The sequence below is a fragment of the Phasianus colchicus genome, chromosome 8 (assembly GCF_987193195.1).
Source record: "Phasianus colchicus chromosome 8, bPhaCol1.hap1.1, whole genome shotgun sequence".
Lineage (NCBI taxonomy): Eukaryota > Metazoa > Chordata > Aves > Galliformes > Phasianidae > Phasianus > Phasianus colchicus.
Window position 1 is genome coordinate 9,779,534 of NC_143443.1, and position 19,570 is coordinate 9,799,103.

Consider the following 19,570-nt stretch of genomic DNA (forward strand, 5'->3'; position numbering starts at 1 on the left):
CAGGGACGGGGCATCCACAACCTCTCTGGGCAGCTGTTCCAGTACCTCACCACTCTCTCTGTAAAGAATTTCCTCCTGACATCCAACCTAAAGCTCCCCTCCCTCAACTTAAAACCATTTCCCCTTGTCCTGCAGTTATCTACCCTTTCAAAGAGTTGATTCCCCTCCTGTTTGTAGGCTCCCTTTAGGTACTGAAAGGCTGCAATGAGGTCACCCCGCAGCCTTCTTTTCTCCAGGCTGAACAAGCCCAGCTCCCTCAGCCTGTCCTCATAGGGGAGGTGCTCCAGTCCCCTGATCATCTTTGTGGCTCTCCTCTGGACCCTCTCCAACAGCTTTGTGTCTTTCTTGTACTGGGGGCTGCAGAGCTGGACACAGTACTCCAGATGGGGCCTCACAAAAGCAGAGTAGAGGGGAACAATCACCTCCCTGTCCCTGTTGGCCACCCCTCTTCTGATGGAACCCGGGATACCATTTACTTTTCGAGCTGCAGACGTGTCTCCCGTCCTCCCAGTCACCTGTGCCATCACCAGCTTTGGATGAGCTGCAGGCAGCAGCCTGTGCGACCCGTATGAGGACGCGTCCTTACGCAGCCTTTGGCACTGAGCATTTCTACGCTGTTGTTGAGGACAGAGCCGCGGAAGCAGGCAGGCTCACGACGCGGCTCGGCCGGATGCCGGCACGCACAGCCGTGCCGTGCGTGCGCAGGGCTCAGCCCGAGGCGCTGCACCCTGACCGGGGCACAGCGAGGGAACCCGAGGGAGCGCGCGGCTACGGCTGTGCAGCTCGAGCGGTCCCAAGGGAAGAGATGAGAAGGGGAGAAAGGCGCCGTGTTGCGTTCCTCCCCGATCAAATTAAATTGTACCTGCTCCTATCTCCTCGTGCATCAGCACGACGACCGTTGAGCAAAGGGCGTCTTCGATTTTCGGTCTAAAATCAGGCGGCGCTTTACGGCCGCGCTCACAGCGAGTGACGCCAGCGCACGGCGCGTTACCGCACCAACCTCGGGGGCCGCGGGCAGCCCGGCCCCTACAGGGGGCAGCGGCAGGCGGAGCGGCGGGCCGTCACCGCGCCCCTCAGCGCTGCCCCCGGGCCGAGGGCGGGCCGCGGGAAACACCTCGGCGCCCGGCCTCGGCCGGCACGGTGCGCGTGCGCGGTGCCGCCGGGCTCCGGCGGCGGGAGGGGAGCGGAGGGGAGTGGCGCGAGGGGAGGGGCGGCGCGGCGCGCGGCCATTCGGGCCCGGCTCGCCGAGGGGACGCGCCGCCGCCGCGGCCGCCGCGATGGTGTCCTGGATGATCTCGCGGGCCGTCGTGTGAGTGCCGGGAGCGGGCGGCGCCGCGTGCGTCCGTCCCGTCCCGTTCTGGGGCTTCCCGCGGAGGGGGGCGGACCTCGTCGGCCCCCGGGCTGCCGCGGTGGTGGGGCGGGGGCGGCCGGGAGCCGCGCGGGGCCGCCGCGGCGCCGCGTCTTCCGCCGGCTCGGAGCGGCCGCGCCGAACCCCCCCCGCCTGCGGCAGCGCGGAGCGCCGCTTCCGTCCGCGGCCCTTGGCGGAGCGAGGCGGAGGGAGTGGCGCGCAGCTGGCGGCGGCGGCGCGCGGGGCCCCGGAGCTCCTTGCGGCGGGTGCGGGCCGCCCCTCGGGCCGGGAGCGGTCGGCCGCCGCGGTGCGTGGGGAGCGCCGCTCGTAGGTGCGTGCGAGTGAAGCCGTGAGGCGGGTTGGTAACTGGCGGCGGCGTGTGGCGGCTCTGTCGGAGCTGGCCCGGTGCTTGCCGCGTCGCTCGAGCGAAGATTGTGCTGCGCCGTGACTTGTTGCCGGGCTGATGAGCCGGTCCTGCACACACAGTGCCGGGGTGAGCGCCGGCAGGAGTCGTGACCTGGAGCAGGGGCCGATAAACAGGATTTCCTCAGTTTGTTGGTGACGAACGGCTCCCTGAAGCTGCCTGGTGTCATTTCAGCTCGAGACTTGACGTGCTGTCAGATGTCTTCTCGGGCAAAGTACACTTGTATGCTGTGGCAACCTACACAAGTAACAGTCCCTCATCCTTCTCCTGTCCTGCCGCCCTCCGTGAGACCTGTCAGATGGCCGGAATGGCTAAACAGAGCCGTGTGTCTCGGGGCTGGAAAAGGATGATGTTGGCTGTGGGAAGAATTGCTGCCACTCTGCCCGTGTGGTCTTCCCGTGGGCAGTAGAGGGAAGATGCATGCCCGTGCTTTCTGCAAGTCAAACTAGCTGTTGAACCAGTTCCTGCTTGGTTATATAGAAACACCAACCAGAGAATTTTGTTTTTAACCACGTTTTAAACTGCATTGGCTGGAAAGGAAATATTGATAGTGCTGGGCACCTCTATTTCCAATCAAGGTTGTTGTTCAGTTGCTTGTGCTGGTTTCCCCTCTCCTTCCCTCTCCTTTGAAATTAGCTACTAACCAGTGTGCCTGTGTTTTGAGGATTAAGTCCTCTGTGGGTCTGACCAATATCACAGGCATTTAAGGTGATAGCTGCTCCAGTGCACAGTTCTATTGCAATAAAGGACAGTGCATTACTCAGTTTGGTTTTCTGCTTGCTGTTGCTGACTCACTTCTGTGTGCTCATTATTTTTTTGCTAAAAAGGGAGTCTTTGATACTATTTATGAATCCTCTTCACCTTCTTGTGTTCTTGTTTCCCAGCCGTGGGACTTAAACCTTGCCAGTGCTCGGATTCCTGGGTAGGAAGTTCAGTGCATCCAGGAGAACACTTGCATAGCTTGGAAACTGTTGTTTAACTTAATAAAGTAAAATTCACATAGAAAGGGAAGGTGAGAGGTAGCATGGAGATAGACATGGTACAACATAAGATGTTTTTAATCAAGTAGTCTTCAGACTGTCCTCCTTGCCCTCTTTTTCTCAATATCCATTATACCGTCTTCCTCTTCTTGATTTGTTTTGCTTCCTGATAACTTTCCAGACTATTCCAGTGGCTATTTCTCTGACTAGTGCATCACCAGTTGGTTAGACGTATGCTACCTTTTCAATAAAGCCTGTAAGGAAGATGAAAGTACTTTTAACCAGTACGTAGGTACTATGATCTGAGGCTTTTTCCTATTTACCGTATCAGTTCCATTTTTGTTTGATGTCTTTCTTTTGTACATGAGAGCCGTGCAGATTCTGTGCTGTCCATAGTAAGTCCAAAAAGCTCTATTATCCTCTTTCAGGAAGATCTGTTGTCTTCACTAGTGGAGCAACAGTTGGTCTAGCTGCAACGCAGTCCTCCTTTTCTGACCGACCTTCTCTTTTTCAAAGTAAAAAAAAAAAAAAAAAAGCCAGCAAAGTATGCATTTGTAGGTGTGTTGCAGTGCCCTCTGAATTTTCATGCAAGAGGACTTGTCCTGGCGTGCACTTCCCAAGCAAACTGACTTCTGATTCAGTCTGAGAACTTGTAATTTGGAGTTCATCAGCTTAAAATAATTTGGTTAAAGCTTGAAGGAACTAGGGAATGGAGGTAGTAGAGAATTAGAATTCTTAATTGCATGCGAATTGGCTTGAATAGTCATCAGCAGGGAGTGGTTAAAACTCGTTGCTTTGCGTTCTTTGGCAAAACTTTGCTTTAATGAACAATTTTGCTTTCTTTCTTTAAATACTTCAGCATGCAGACTTGTGAAATACATTGTACTGGTTGTGTATCTTCTTTTCTGTTGAGAAGCGGAAGACTTGAAGCACATAATTAGAATACCTTTTCATTTTAAGGTTTATGGAGTGCTGTTTAAAGTAAGTATAGGTTGTTAGTAATTCCACTCTGGCTATTGCAACAGTTTTAAGAAGGATTACTGCAACATTTTTCCTTCTTTTTTTCCTTCTTTGCACTTCCAAGAAGCCAAGAAAAAGGTGGTAATTTGTTTCGGAGTCTCAGAAAACTTTTCAAGTACTCAGTCTCTAATGGTGAGAATTTTTAAATTTGTGGCTGGTTGTCTTGTTATCTCATAGCCCGTGCCTGACTAATCTGCTTTGATCGCTCGTTCTTCTCATTTATAGGGTCTGAGCAATTGTGTACACATCAGTTGCTGAGACAGTGTATTTGACAGTGTATTTAGTAGTAAACACACTGAGTACTTGTCAGTCACAGCCTGGTATGGATGAGATCAGACTATTTTCTTGTGCCAAGCAAAGATGTTGTGCATCCTAAATAAAAAGGAGATGGCCATTTTGTTCTTGCAATCTGTTAAAGCAGACTGCCTGTTGTAATCTGTTAACTTTTCCCCCCTCCTCACATAAAAATGGAAGTTGCCCCATCTGTGTTGCTTTGCGGTGCTCACTCTACCCCTGTATTTAAGCATGTTTTCCTTCCAGAAAGGTTGTTTGAAAGTCTCAGCTATTGGAAGGGTGAGCTGTAGCGGTCTGCAGGAGAAAGTATATTTCTGAGGTATTTGTAGCTGCTTTTTTTTTCTATCTATACCTAGTCCCCACTCCCATCTTAGAGCCTTGCAAAGAACAAGGGTGCATGAATAAAACTTTCAGCAAGCGTTCCATAGCTGTGGAACTAGGCTATAGCTGCAGCTACATGAAGCTGGATGAAGATTGTCTGGGGCACATGGGAGCTGACCTGGAGATGGGGAGTAGCATTAGTCTCTCAGCTTTTGCTGCTTTGTGCATTAGAACTGTTTGTTTCCTTACAGTTTCCATGTAAGCGTGTATGTTTTGTAAGCCTGGATTATATCTTGCTCTTGAATTATAAAGGTTTTTACTAAAAACAGGTGCAAAAAAACTTTTGTTCTTGTTTGCTAATCAAAACACTGTCAAATGCGTTGCTTGAAAAAAGCCATTGTTCATCGATGGAATTGAGTGTAACAGTACTGCTGATGTGGTGTGTGGAAGTAATAGCTGTAATGCAGCCTGGCCTTCAAGTCAGAATGGCCCTTTGTGGGAGAGTTCTTTCAGCTGTTTGTAGCCTTCTCTTGTTGTGGTTGGATGCTTCCAGCTGAAGCCTGAAGAATGTTGAGTGCTGTTGGACCCGGAATGTGCTTCCATTGTAAAGACACATAAATTGCAGCTGCACCTGTGGGGGAGAGGAGAAGGTGTCACGGTGAGTGAGATGGAGAGGGGCATTGAAATAGCTGTCTTCCCACAGAACTGAAGAGTCAGTCATCATGTGCCGATTATCCTTGACACTTGATGCTATCCTTAAGCATCTAACTGGCATGTTGCTGGGAGGAGCCATCCTTTCACCCTTCCCCCATCCTCAGCTTTTCAGAGAGGCCCCAAGCTGTGTGGCCACGGGACAATTCAGGTTGTTTTGTCAGCTGAAGTGTGCTTTAGAGAGGATCATCTTGGCTTAGTTCCACTGACGTGCACCAGCTCTAACTTCTGTCACGTAGTTGCTATGTGCCATGTAAATGCCATGCTGAGAATTGAAAGTTGCAGGAAGAAAATGGCACTGGTTTAGGTGTAAGCATATTGCCAGGCGGGTTAAAGCATGCTCTGTGTTCACATCCTTCACTTACATGTTGCTGATTATTGGTTCTTGTGGTGAGTCTAGTTACAGTAGTAGTGGTGCAGCTGCTCTCATTAAACAAGGCTTCCCAAATTTTAAAGGCTCTTAAGTTTTGTAATTGGAGATCTGTAACTATATATACGTCAAGGGACTAAGTATATTGTCCTGTCTATTGAAGGCTTAAAGTCATTTACATAATTGAGCAATGCAGTCATTAAAATACTTCTATCCGTGGTTCAGCTTTGCAGTTCAGTAACCCATATGTTCAGTAAAAAGCGTCTGCTGGCTAAGCTTGACTTGCAACACTTACTCTGTGAGCTCCTGCAGTGCAGGATGACTGGATCTGACAGAGTCAGAAATGAGTGTGCCCACTGCCTGCCTGACACGCCTCTCCTTGTGTCCATGTTTGCTATGCAGTCCAGCTGCTCTTTTCTTTCCCGTGTTTATGGTGTTCTGCAGATGCAGAGCATGCGTGGTCAGCACTCGTAGCCCAGGGCGGTCTGGTGAACTAAAGCTCTCTGAAACAGATGGAGCACAACCAGGGGCGTACTGCAGAGTCTGACATTCTTACTTAATTGTCTTGGCGTGTGCTCTGTTACAAAACGTGCTGAAATCCACATCTGTGTTCTATGTGCTGTAGATAAAGGAATACCAAGAACTGCGTGCTCTGGCACAGGAGGGCATTTCTGATTAAACAAACAACCTCTACTGTCATACCTTCTGCAAACCCACTTCTGCTTTGTCAGAGTGTATCTCAGCATCTCAAGATGTGCTCAGCGTAGATGTGCCTTTGTACTGTAACCAATTGTTGGTTATTTTGTATGTAGAGCTGTGTCCTGATAGACACTTATAAGGACATCTCTGGGGAAAGTCCCAAATGGAATCCTGATATCTAAATAAAATAAAAACTGCTTTGGCTTAGTGCTTTTAACCTTTGTAAGAAAATCTTTAAAAAAAAAAAAAAATTAAAAACACGGCATGCAAAAATCTCTCTTCTCATCTTTAATGTGCAAAGCAGCTTTTTCTGGGATTATTGGTCCTCTTTGTTCTGTTTTTGAAACTTCAAAACATCCACTGTTGAATGGAAGCGCCTTCTTTAGCCCATCTAGGTATTTAGAGAACAAAAAGCAGAGAGCCGTATGATCTTTGTGGGGTGAATCTCTCACGTTTTAAAGGCTTGCCCGATTAAATTGTAGTAATTGACTGCAGGACGAATGAGGCAAGTTGTACAATGATGTAGGTAGGAAAGATTGACTGCCAAGCTTTTGCTGATCAGTGTGGCTTTAAACTTGGTAACCAATGTGCTGAGATGCTCTAACACAACAGCTGTAACTCCCCGTGGAGGTTAGCTGCATCCTGAGCCTCAGATAGTTCCTACTGCAGTTTGTCACTGACAAAATAATGGGGTGGGACTTAGTTTTCTGTGTGCTTTATGGCACTCTGCAAACATTGATATGGAGGTAGGTTTACTTAGAGGAATACTGTCCTTGTGTTATCATCTTGAAAATATTGTTCAGTGTCCCAAAGACTGCTGGAACTTGTATTTGATGCTCAAAACCAGCATGATGCAACTTCTTTCAAAAGCCTTTAACTCGGTGTAAAAATGCAAGGATCTGCACTTTTCCTGAAGTGAGAAGTCTGACATAATGTTTTGCTTTCTTTTGCTAATAAAGCTGTTGGGACTTGCACTGCTGGAAGGGAACACTGGAAAACAGTCTGTCCTTGTGTCTTCCAGCTGCAATCTGGTTTTGTTATTTCCTCTTCCCAGCTCCCTTCTCAGTGCATTGATCAAAAGCACGGAAAGGAGAATAATGAAAGTGCTCTCTAGCTTAGGGAGATCTTGATTGGTTTTGGTAATGTCATTACCTTAAGCTCTAATTGTTAAAGAAAAACAAATTGTTACTGTGCTCTTATTACTCACCTTTATCTGCTAACTTTCTTTCCACACTAGGGCTCTGTTTTGGAGCACATGGTTTCCCCTATGTCTAAAAGCATGCTTAGTGCTACTCAAATTAAGCATATTTACAAGTAGGTTGCTTTAGAAGCCATGGATGGAGCTGACCTATTCACATTTTTCAGCAGTGAACAGCTAAAGGTTCACGTAGAATACAGTATGTCCACAGAAACACGTATTTTTAGTGACTGCTTTAGCTATCACTGGCTTACTGTAGATGCAGTTTAAACAGCACTGGTTTCACAATTCAACATATAGAATTATCCCTGGAAGCTGTTTTTCAATAATAATATTAATAATAATAATAATAGTCTTGAAGACCTGGGACTTGCCCCAACAGCACCTTGCATTTGTATGTGTGCACGTGTGGTTGCACAGCAGCCGCTTCCACCCTCTCGGTCCTCTCCTGCTTTATTGAATGAATCTCTGAAGAATGAGGTTCAGAAGGGAGGGAAGTTGCTTCTCAGCGTGGCATTTCTGATGTTGAGTTATGGATAGGGCTGCAGTTTGTTAGAGATCCAGCATATTGTCAGTTCATGACTTGGTGTCTAGCACTGTACTCAGAGTTTTTCTAAGCACAAGCTGTAATTGACATTCCAAAGTACACACACTTCCTCAAGTCCAGATGTTATCTCAGTGGTATCTGCCAAATACAAATTTCATAGAAGAATCCTTTTCCTATGTACAATGGGGAAGTTTGTTTTTTTTTTAATGCTCTAAGAGGCTTCAGAAATGCTATTTTGGGTCTTTATCATTAGCAGAACTGTTTGGAAATCAGAAACCTTAAGGCAAAAATTGAGATGTAAATAGTGATGATCAAAAGCAAAAAATAGTCATGTGAGGAAGAAATAAGGCTTGTTGTATTTCAGTAGCTGGTGTTGTGTGGCTGCATCACTTTTCTGTGCTGAAATGTATTTTTCTTTCTTTTTTTTTTTTTAGGGTTTTCTTTGTAGAAGCTTGGCCTTTAGGCTGTTCTGCATCAGCCTCCATGGGTTATAAGATGTACAACGATTAAATTTGTGCTTTCTGAGCCTTTAGATTATGAACCGTGCTTTCCTATTTAAAGCCAAGCAACCAGACTCAGTATGGCTACATGCGGTCTGGTTTGTCTTTCATTTCTACGTGGCTTAGAAATGAAATGTGGTTTATCTTGGAAAAAGTAGAAGGAATTTTTAGTCGAGACCTCTCCTATTGTAAATGTTAGCTTCCTATAACTGGTAATTCTGATGTTGGTTGTGCTCCAAAAATGCTGAGAGAAGACATTCTGCTGCAGCAGAGAGCTGTGGCTGATGTGCAATTCTAAAAGCAGTGAGATTCTCCAAAGTTTCTAGCTGACCAACATCAGGTGAAAAGCAAAGTTGTTTTTTTTTTTTTAACTACGTATCATCCTGTGGTATTGGAGGGATTGTGCCTAGGCTGTAGGTGACGTTGAGGCAGAGGCCAGGAGGGTAAAACTCCAGTGCGATGGGTAGCAATGATATTAGAGGTACTCTGTTGCTGGACTTCCATAGCTCATGTTGGACGCTAAGTCACATTTTTCCTTATGCAGCTCCTGAGATGATGGATAAAAGGTACTTAAAGACTTCGGTACAAAGAATTTCTCCTCATCTGGTGCAGCTGAGACTGGAACGCACACACTATGTAATATTACACAGGATTTCTGTGATGTCTTCCATAGCTTGATCTTGAAGAGAACATAACTTGGGGTAAATAAGCCCAAGTTAAAACTTTAAAAACAACTCCAGATGACCAAAAATGTCTCTATCCCATCAATCAGAAAGGATTACTGCCACAAAGTAGTGAATTATCTTGCTTTGGATATTAGATATGTTATAGTGAGGCTGCTTTAAACATTCAATGGAGTTGCTGTAATGATAATGTTTTTTTTTTAATTGCTTGGTTTTCATTCTTCCCGAGTTTTCCTGGTGTTTGTGTTTTTCACAGCATTTGCTTTTGTTTCTGTCAACTGCAGAACTTTGTTCCTTGCCATAGTGTGGCTCTGTTCAGCTGTGATGTCTCACTGTGTCAGTTACCATTTTGTACTGGCTAGAAGAACATCTTCATTATGTAAACCTGAATGTTATCGTTTTGCCAGCATGAGGATCTTTGAGATCTCTAAGATCTGAAATTTAAGAGCATTAAATGTGTTTAAAAACCTGCAGCTGGCAGTGCTAAGGTGATAGTATTTGTTTTATTCTGATACATCCTTGCCTCTCCAAACATCTGACTGTTTTTTGCATGTTTCAGAAACTTCTGTGGCATGAAACCTCTGAAAAGAAGTGGCTGCTGACTTGATGTGAATTGGTTCAAGTTACTCTACTGAACAAGTTTTCGGTGTGCAAATTAAATTGAAATGGAAGGTGTTTGCAAGGTCTGGCCTCAATATAAAGGACTTAATGTTCCTACACATAAATTAAGGTCTATTTAAATTGTAGGAGCCTTGAATAATATTTTGAAGACACTGAGTAAAGCTAATATTAGCAGAAGGTAAATGGGAGAGCCAGGTAGTTGTTCTTGACTTCAAATTACCAGAGCCAAGAAGTTAAATGTTAAAAGCATATATAATTTTAAGCTTCTTGATTAAAATTGAATGCCTCACTCTGGAATTTGTGGTATTTGTGTTACTTCTGTTCAACACTTCATCTGCACGAAACTAATGATGTGTCTTAGGAGCTCATCAGAAGTATCCTAAATTGACAGGATCACATTGCTTGTGAAAACAGAATGATCCTCCAAAGGTAGTAAATGTAAAGAACTGTTTCAAAAGCAAGCAAGCTCGTTAGTTTGTTTCTTTGTCAACTTTGCCATGATTATATAAACTCTTTTAAAATATACTCTTGTGAATTAGATCTTATGGTACGTGGCTGTTTCTTTGTACATCTGCATAGGCATCAGCTTTCCTCACTGAACCTCGAAATATTTACAGTCTCAATTGTTTTCTTGCTCATCTGCTCTGTGGGATAATCTTATTGAGGCATGTGCTGAACATAGAAAATACTTGTGGAAAACTTGAGTGAGTTTGATTTTTTTTTCTTTTTTCTTGTAAAAAGAAAACAAACAAGCAACGAAAGAAGTAACAAAACGAAGCAGATCAACTGGTCTCTTCTAAGTGACACCTTCAATCCGTCCATCAGTCCTTGCTGATAATGAAAAGTATGGTTTGGTTCAAGGATGTGTCTTCTACTTTGACCAGAGACATGCCAGGTTCTCAATGGCTGTATGGGAAGTAGATGTAACCATTGATAATTGTTGGTTAGTTCTTGGTGTTCAGTCTCGTTCCTGTCTGATGCTGCAGGTGGCTGCTCAGAGGCCATGAATGCTTGACTTCTAGTGGCAAACAGTCTCAGCAATGAGAGACTTCAGAGAGTATTAAGATATGAAGGAAGATAGTTTATCTGAAGTTTGAGTAAGTGTGAGCAGCTTTGGGAATTGGTACTTCTCCAGCAGGGATGAAATTCTGCTCTTGAATGAGGAGTTAAGTCAAAGATTTTACAGATTATCACTTGGTGTTGCAGGCCTTCAGTGTTGGTTCTTTATCATGTGGAGATTCTAGAGATGAATCACGTGGGAATGTTAGAATCTTGTTTTGGTTGCTTGGAAGCTATGAGATCACCTGCTGACTGCTGTGTATACGTGGCTGATTTTAGTATGTAAACAGGAAACAGTGCAGGGATATTCAGGACACTTATTACAGTAGAAGTCAAGCACGTGTTACATCCACTAATAGGTAGGCATGCAGAGGAATGGCTAAGACTTATGTAACAATTTCTATTCCTACTGCATTTTCTGTGTGCTTTCCAGTACTAGCTTGTTAGAATTTTCCATACTGCTGAGGTTTTTTTTTGTTGTTGTTTTTGACTGTTTTGAAGAGGATTTGGGAGGTTTCTTTTCAATGGTGATGGTTTCTCCAGGCTTATACCTGTGACAAGAGGTGAGTTGCTTTATAGGATTTACGTACAGGTAATGCCCTTACAAAAGAGAAATCCTGAGAGAGCTGTGTTATACGTGTAGTGATGCTGCTTCTTCATGTTACAGGGTCCATGATGACCTGGTAAAAGAGTGTAGCCTTGCTTTGGGAGTTGGTACAGTGTTCATACCTCCAAAGGGCCTTATGAGAAGGCTGATACAATGAATATACGGCAAGTTCATTGCTGAGAGTGGGACCTGGGGCACTTGCATCTGGGTGCGTTGCTGGCTGGCTGAACAGGCCCAGTAGGCTGCAAACTGTATGTAGGCTGAGCTGGAAATTCAAAGTTGATTCACCCTGAAGGAGCTAGCTTATCTAATATGTGTGTGGGTATTGAGTTAACTATTGATTAAGACTTGTCTGATTATATATTGTTGTCTAGAGCTTTGTAGTAGCAAATAGAATGAGTAACAGGCAACCTAGAAAATATTGTGAGAGTTTCTAGCGCTTTCAACTATGGGGATTCTTAAAAGAAGGTATTAAAATAATATTTAATGGTGGCATAGAAGGGCAGATCTTCATTTCGGACTCGAAAAGAAATTTCACTGCATAACAAACAAGTTGATTAAAGATAGCAGTACTTTCTTGGCATCTAAGTCTTGTTCTCTCAGAGAGAAAGCTGGCAAGCCTATGCAAATAGGCAGTCGATCTTACTGGTGTATCTTGGCCATGAGTAAGATTCCAGTACAGAACATCCTTTATGGGAGATGTCTTTTCTAATATATATTTATGCTTTGTCTTCTTTCAGACTTCTTGTAATGATTATTATACATAGGAGCATACTTGCATGAGGACAGAGAGGTGGGGGGAAGCAAAAGTAGCACTCGGTGAGAAGTTCAGGAGTTCATCCTTATGTTCCCCTGTCCCATTTTTGTCTAAGGCTGTTTTTTGTAATTACTTGGATAGGTACTCTTTAAATGTAGATTGTTATGGCTAGTGTTGCATATCTGAAATGTTGACCAATAGCAAAATGCAACTAAATTTTGTCAGGTGTTGAGAGAGAAGGTCTTTGTTCAGTGTAGTGCCTTTCAAAAGCACTCAGGATGAAAATGTTGGGCTGAGCTTTTGTTTGTGTGAACACAAAAAGCCAAGGTAGCAGCTGGCTTAGTGTGGGACTTGATACCAAGGTGTAATCCTCAGGGTGGGGAGTGCCAGTGAGGCGTGACTCAGGGTCTTATTTTCTCTTCAGCTTTTTTCCCTTTAACAGGGTTCTTGCAAGCACTCGTTATGCTTCATGTTGATCTGATCATGAGATGTTTAACAGTTACAACTTATTTCAGAGCTTATCATCTTTTATGCATTACAGCCTCCTCTCCCCCCCGCCCCCCCCAAAAAAAGATGAGTCCTTTTTACAGAGGAGACTTGTAAGTACATGAATAACACATAGTCTGAGCAAGTGAGTTATTGCTTTTCCAATGTGTGCTGATCAAAACCCGAGATATTTGTTAATGGGTATGACCATATATTTCTTTTTTTAAGTTCAAAACCAGACAGCCAAAAACTCCAGTACCATTCTTCAGACTGAATTTCATTCTGCTGTTTAGTTTCCACTAGCAAGCTTCCCTTTCAAAAGGAATCTTGCTTAAGCTAAACCATCTAAACAAGGCCCGAAACAGTAATTGTACGTAGTGCTTATTATATACAAGTTCATGCACAGATATTGCAGTATAGTTAAGGCTTTGATAACACACACACACACCTAGGAGTCATCTGTGTTACCTCTAGCAGGTATTTCCATGTATTACCTGCTCTTACAAAGCTCCTGTTGTAAATCACAGTGAAAGACTGCTATTGGGATGGGAACCTGGATGATGTCAGCAAAGTAAGTAAGTGTGTCAGGTATTCATATTCACCTCCATGATTTTGTGCAGACAGGGTAGATTTGTTTCTTTGTTCTCCAACCTGACAAATGCTGTCAAGTGATTGCTCAGGATGTAGCTGCGTATTAGTAATGTAAATGCACACATTAACGAATGTTTGGTTCCCTATCAGTCTGTGCCAAGTCTGTCAACCTGTCAGTGGGTGGGCAAATCGCTCTCATCTGTTATCAAACTTGTTAGGGCAAGCATAGCAAATGATATTGTCCCCAGAGTATCTTAGATTGACTGAGCGTCCTGAACAGCTTGTACTATCAGGGAATACTTGTGGCCTTTGTATCTGCATTTCAGGGAAACAAAAGGATAAAATTCCAGACACCGTCCAGTGCTTCTGGCAGTCCTTTGGCGATGCCAGTAGATTTAGGTTGTAAGTATGCTGTTGATTTAATGGCTTTGTGTTTTGAGAGTGTCGATGCAAGCTGTATTTCTGAGAGACTCGGAGGCTTTCATAGCATTGTATAAATATAGAATATGTCTAAAAATAGTTATTTGCGTTATATACAAACCTGAAAACGAGTGTTGTTTACTTACCTGGCTGAATGTGTTCTGTGGCCAATATCTCATTAATTGGCCAGATGTGAGTACTGCTGCTTCACTTCAGAAATTACTGTTTCTAACAGTTGTGTGTGATAATGCTATTTAAGTGTAGTACTATTGATTATGTGATGACACAGGTAATGTGTGTTTTAATAGTCATATCGATACACAAATGCATTATTCTGGGTTTTCGAGGCTCAGCTGGTCCTTTCTAGTTTAGTGGGTTTTTTTACTTTGTGTTTTGATTTCCATCTCATAGTATGTTTAAGAAACATCTCTCTTGGAGTGAGCAGAATGTCCACGGAGGAGGTGGCTGTACCGAAGGAGGAGTGCTGCACTGGCTGCTGAGTGCAGCTGGGAAACAGAAGGAGCTAGGTGTATGATTGGCAGAGAAATCACATTGGTAAGCAGGATTGCCCCTACATCTACTGGAGAAATAAAGCAAATGATATCACATTCAGCTAAAATCTGTTTCCATCTGTGGAAGCTGGCTTTGTTCTTGTTTGCTACATTAGTGCAGTGTGCTAAGGTACACTGTGAAGTACAAAGTAGGTTTTAAAAATAACACTCAAGCTTTTATGTTTGAAAAGCTTTGGGCTAGTCGGTACATCCTTCAAATGCGTTGTGTAGTTACTGTAAAAATAGCAGCGGAAGAATGTGCTTATAATGTGTGACAGTGGGTACTGCTAACAACTCTGAGGTGTTTGGGGTATTGGTGTGAACAGGAAATGCTCTGCTGTCGTAGATCTGTCAGTAGTGTGGATTCCCTTCTGCAGATCTTCAGTCAGCTGCAGTGAGCAGCCTTACCCTTGGCTCTGCACTAATCTATAATTTATAGAGTGAGGGCAGAACTGAGTTCGCTGGAATAAAGATCTGCTAGGTGGGGAAAACCAGCTGCCTTTGTCACATCTGTGTTGTGCTGGGTGCCGTTCTGTTTTTCACTTGATTTGTTCTGTAGCTGAGCTTTGTCATCTTCTTACTGCTACTTCAAGAACAGTTGTTCCCAAGGCAGTGCTCTCAAAAAGAAGTCATGTTATATCAGATGATCTAGCAAACTTTCAAGGATGTTACGACTGGAAAAAGTTGCTGTTTGAATTTAAAATTAAAACTAAGCTTTTAAAGTAACAGCAGTATTAATTGACAGTAGATTGAATGGAAAACTGTGGAACAAAAGTCTATTCAGTAAAGGATGGAGATTGTTTCTCTATTGTATGCTTTGCAGGAAGAAACTTGCATGTGCAGTCTGTGAACAGCCATATAAATAACTTTGGACTGTTTTGACGATTGTGAGGTGCTTCGGTGACCAGTAACCACTGGCACGTAGTTATGAAGCCACCTGACAGTTAGCAGTGGTTATGATGTTCACAAACCTCTTTTGTGTCCTTGCTATTCAAAGAAATTTCCATGCTTATGAAGTCACTGTTACAATATTGGATTAATGAGGCTTTCCTTTATCTCTGGTGATTGATGGTTCTAGTTTCAGCCCTAAGGAGCAGGAAAGGTGAGCACCATTAGAGCTGATGGGTTGCTGAATGGAGTATTCCACAGGGACAAAGAAGAGAGGAAGAATTGATCCAAACCAAGGGTGTCAGGTCTAGTGTTCCTTTTGCTTCTGTATCTTGTGTTGGAGTTCACTGAGGATTTTTTGGACCGATGTTGATCTTCTCTTAGTCAGAAAAACATTTAGGGCATTTTGACCCAATATCAAATGCATCAAACTCTCAACCACATGCCGGTGCCATGTATACTGGGAAAGCTGTGGCAGTCTTTGCTGTTAGTGTGCTGCAGAAGGTGAAGGCTCTGGGACCTTTTCTATTAAAACAAAAACAAAACAAAAAAAAAACCACCAAAAAACACTGCTACTTTTTGTTTTGTACTCCTAATAGTACTGGTTATTTAAAGCTACAAAACATTTACATATTAGTTGATTATTTACTTGGGTAAATATTGACCATTTGAATGTAAAACATACATCATTCAGATGGGCCCTTTAAGATCCCATGTGATGCATCTTTCTTTGTGTGGCTTTAAGAAGTTTAAGTTCTGAGATTGCTGGGTATCCCTAGAAGGGTGAATTTCTCCCGCACACAGCCATCCTCAGCAAGTGGTAAGCAGTGTTGCAGTGGTGTCATAGACTTTGCTGTAGCTGCTGCTTTAGGCCATTGGTACTAAAGGCGGGCAGGTGCCTGGCTTTACACAGTGATAAGCGGGTGAAAGAGGGGCATGGAGCTCTTTCAAGGGGATGGCAACTACTGCTGCTCAATTTATCGTAACGAACAGTTCCTCCAGTTTGTGGGCAATATTTTTAGTAAAACCTCTGTGTAAAAACAAACTTCTGTTACAGCAGATCTTTTCCTCTGATCCTGCTCTCACCGTGGATTGGATAGCACCTTCTCACTCTGCTTTCTGCACTTTGAGGAATTTTAGTAGAAACTGGCTGTCTAAGCAAAACTGAATTAATTCCCACTTGCCTGTGTGTCCAGATGTTGGTTTTGAAAAGTTCTAACAAAAGAAACTCAAATAGCGGAACTCATTTTGTTAGAAGTGCGTTTGAAGAGTCTCCTGCTCATCTGATAATGGGCAGAAGTACTTGTTCTGGCTTATCTCCTGCAGGTGGTCTCACAGAACTGCTGTCTTCAGGCAAGGGCTTTTCTGTTGGTGTCACTTTGTTCTTATGTATTGCGGGAATCCCTCCAAGCAAACTGTAACACTGATTTTTTTTGTTTCAAATGAGGGAATGGTGTTTTCATTAATAAGTTAGATTGCTCTGGTGTATTGCTATTGCTTTGCTGTGTATGATCCAACTAATTCTGAAAATTCTTCTTATTTTCTGATAGGCTGGTGTTTGGGATGCTGTATCCTGCATATTATTCATACAAAGCTGTGAAGACAAAAAATGTGAAGGAATATGTAAGTCACGCTGCTTTTAATTGCTTAATTAATTAGATGCCTCTGCTGAGATAAAACAGACATTTTCATTATGTAGTGCAATAAATTATGGAAGTTTGGTTTGATCATATCGGCAGTAGATAGAAAACCTGTGTGAATGTAGTGGTAGTGCTATGTTTTTTTTTATTTTGAATGATAAAGCTTATATTCTGAAACTTTTCATGTTAGAATGTATCCAACGTACTGTCCTGTCTAAAGAACAAGAGGATTTTAAAATATAAGATCTATGTTAGCTGTATTTTAGTTAAGTACCTGAAATAGTGCAATTCTGGGCAGGGAGGAGAGAAGGAAGTTTCCAAATTCTGCCAACACATGAGGGTAAGCTGTGACAGATTTGCTTCTTGATGACCATGTCAGTAATAGCAGTGGTTTAACTGTTGTATGGAGATCAAGAGGACATCCAACCCGAGAAAAGGGGTGGCTCTGGGTAACCACTGCTTTTCAAAGATGAGGACAAATGTAACCAGGGAGGGAGAAGATTGGATTAAGATGGTGGAGAAGAGTGAAGCAAGCCAACATAACCCAAGCCATTCTATGATTCCATGGGGAAAGACATTTATGCGATTCAGAATCTATCTGTTTATGTTTCAAAGTGAACAATGATGATTATTTCAAAAATGACATGCAGTAGTGAGAAGCTTTGGTCATTGAGTTACTTGCCTATTTTAAGAGACAGCCAAACTTGATTTTGGCAACTAACTTATTGCACTTCGACTTGGCTCCCTGACTTAGGATAGTCAGTGCTGTTGGAATTTTAATTTGGCAGTTGTAGCTGTGACTTAATGCTGCTGTCTGGATGTTTAATGGTGCTGCTCTGTACTTTGCTGCAGCATCAGAATGCAGTAGCTGTTGTCCCTCCTCTTGTATGTCTTGCATTTAGCTTGGTTGCATCATCAAGGCTTCAAAATGGACCTCGTGTTCATACTTCTAATCAGCTTGTACACAGAAACCACACCTTATTTGTGCATATAGAGCTAATGCCTGCCACAGGTAAGCTTCTAGGAGGAAAAAGTGTCAAAAATGAGAGAACTTCCTGTGTACCATGCTTTCTTTACCTGTCAGGAAGTACATAATGCAAAGAACATAAATCCAGTTTTCTTCCTTGCTCCCTCAAAAGGCATCTACAGTGTTAATAGAGGATGGCAGTTGCCAATTCTAATGCAAGAAATAATCTTAAGAATTGATTACCAGTATGTTTTCTAAAAAATAATAAAAATACTATGACACTAAGATTCTGACTCAACTGTCAATTAGCAGTGACTCTTCTTTTTTGAGATGCCTGTCACACCAGACCTTTAGTAGAGCCTCGAATTGTAGTTTTCCAATTGTTTCAAATTTTATTCAATTTGAAAGCATGATTTTTCAATCAGCTGTGGTCTTTGACCAGTCTCTGCATCTGCAGTTGCATCCACAATGTTCCCCAGACTGAGATGAATAAGAAACATCACATTGTTTCTAAGCCGCCTTTAATTTTTCAGTGCAGCTCTAAGACTTTGTCACAGCTAGGGAATGACCTAGGATGATTCCTCAGTGAGTTACCACAACATTGCCAGTTGGGATAAATGTCCAGATAGATCTTGGGAACGATCCATATTTCATCTTCCCATCTGGGTCATTTTCTTCAGAGAGAGCGTAGGTTACTGCAGCGTTCCAAATGGCACAGCTCTGCTGCCAGTCATGTAATGGCCCAAGCCCAGCTTCCTTACCAGGGCTGTGTGTGGCTCAGGACCATCTGTTTCTGTTTACAGGGTTTCAGGAGCTTCATACCAGTGACATTTTGGACATAGCCAAAAGCCTTCTGCCAGGTTTTTGGTTTCGTTTTGTTGTTTTCTTTAATGGTATCTTGACATACTGTGTAGGCCATGATGCTGCAAAATGTTCACAGATGATTTCTGAAGAAGTGAGGGGGTTATTGCTTCTGTTTTTGGTAATGTAAAGCACATGTGGACTTCAGGTTCTAGAAATTAAGTCTTCTCCTTTGAGGATAATTATTTGTTCTTTTAATTACCCTGGTTTAATGGAATGACTGAAGATCTTTGAGGAGTTTTTTCAGTGTATTGCACCAAAGTGCCTGTAATAATCATCTGAAACATAGTTTAGAAGTCTGAACAACCAGACTTCTCAACTTGGCTTCAAAATCCTGACTTGAAAGGCTGTGTGTGCTTCAGCTGAAGCCAACAAAGATGAGCTTAACACTCAGTAGAAATAAAAAGCCTGACAAAATAATCTGCAGTTGCCCTTTTAACATAAAAAGCAAAACCTAATCAAAGCTTCTGAAGCTTTTATCTTGAAGAGTTGAATTGGTAACGGTCTGTAGGGCAGCATCAAAATATCGAATATCACCTTTTGTTTTTCCTTATGTTTCTGGTATGGAAGCCACTGAATTGCATGTGTTCTCTCATCAGGGATATTTTTGGTACCAAGTGCATTAGTTCAGTTGGGATATAATTTGACCTTCTTGAGAATCTTTGCCCTAGCAGCAGCAGGACTCCTGGCAGATGTCACGTGCCCTTCTGCGGAGCGCTCGCTTCTCTTCACAGCATCTGGAGAGAAACTCACCTTGTAATGTTCCTAACTGGATAAATAGATGTTGATTAAATAATGAATAGCCTGGGAAAAAGATGTGGGAAAAAATCAGTATTGCATGGCATTTTAAACATGCAAAATTGGAGCAAGGATAGATGTTTATTTTTATTCAGGTGTTGACTCTGGTTCACGGAAGGGTCACCAGTCTAACTGTCACATGGCCTGTCAGAGATGACTTCAGCTGTTGTGTACGTTTGTCTTGGCTTAGTCAAGCCTGAAATATCTAAATCCTCTGAGAGACTGAAAT

At 43.1% G+C, this 19,570-nt stretch overlaps 1 protein-coding gene across 2 annotated transcripts in view; it reads left to right on the plus strand.

Annotated features, from left to right (window-relative positions):
• Nucleotides 1-1,200: 1,200 nt before the first annotated feature.
• The window catches only part of REEP3 (receptor accessory protein 3), a 37,236-nt gene continuing 18,866 nt past the window's right edge, over nucleotides 1,201-19,570 (plus strand). The window contains exons 1-3 of one of the 2 annotated variants that reach the window (XM_090144860.1): nucleotides 1,229-1,309; nucleotides 14,048-14,191; nucleotides 16,626-16,698. In XM_090144860.1, the coding sequence (XP_090000986.1) occupies nucleotides 16,639-16,698 (60 nt within the window). In that variant the 5' untranslated portion in view covers nucleotides 1,229-1,309; nucleotides 14,048-14,191; nucleotides 16,626-16,638. Of the gene's footprint in view, nucleotides 1,310-14,047; nucleotides 14,192-16,625; nucleotides 16,699-19,570 lie in introns of both variants that reach the window. The other variant, XM_031602840.2, reaches the window with a different exon arrangement.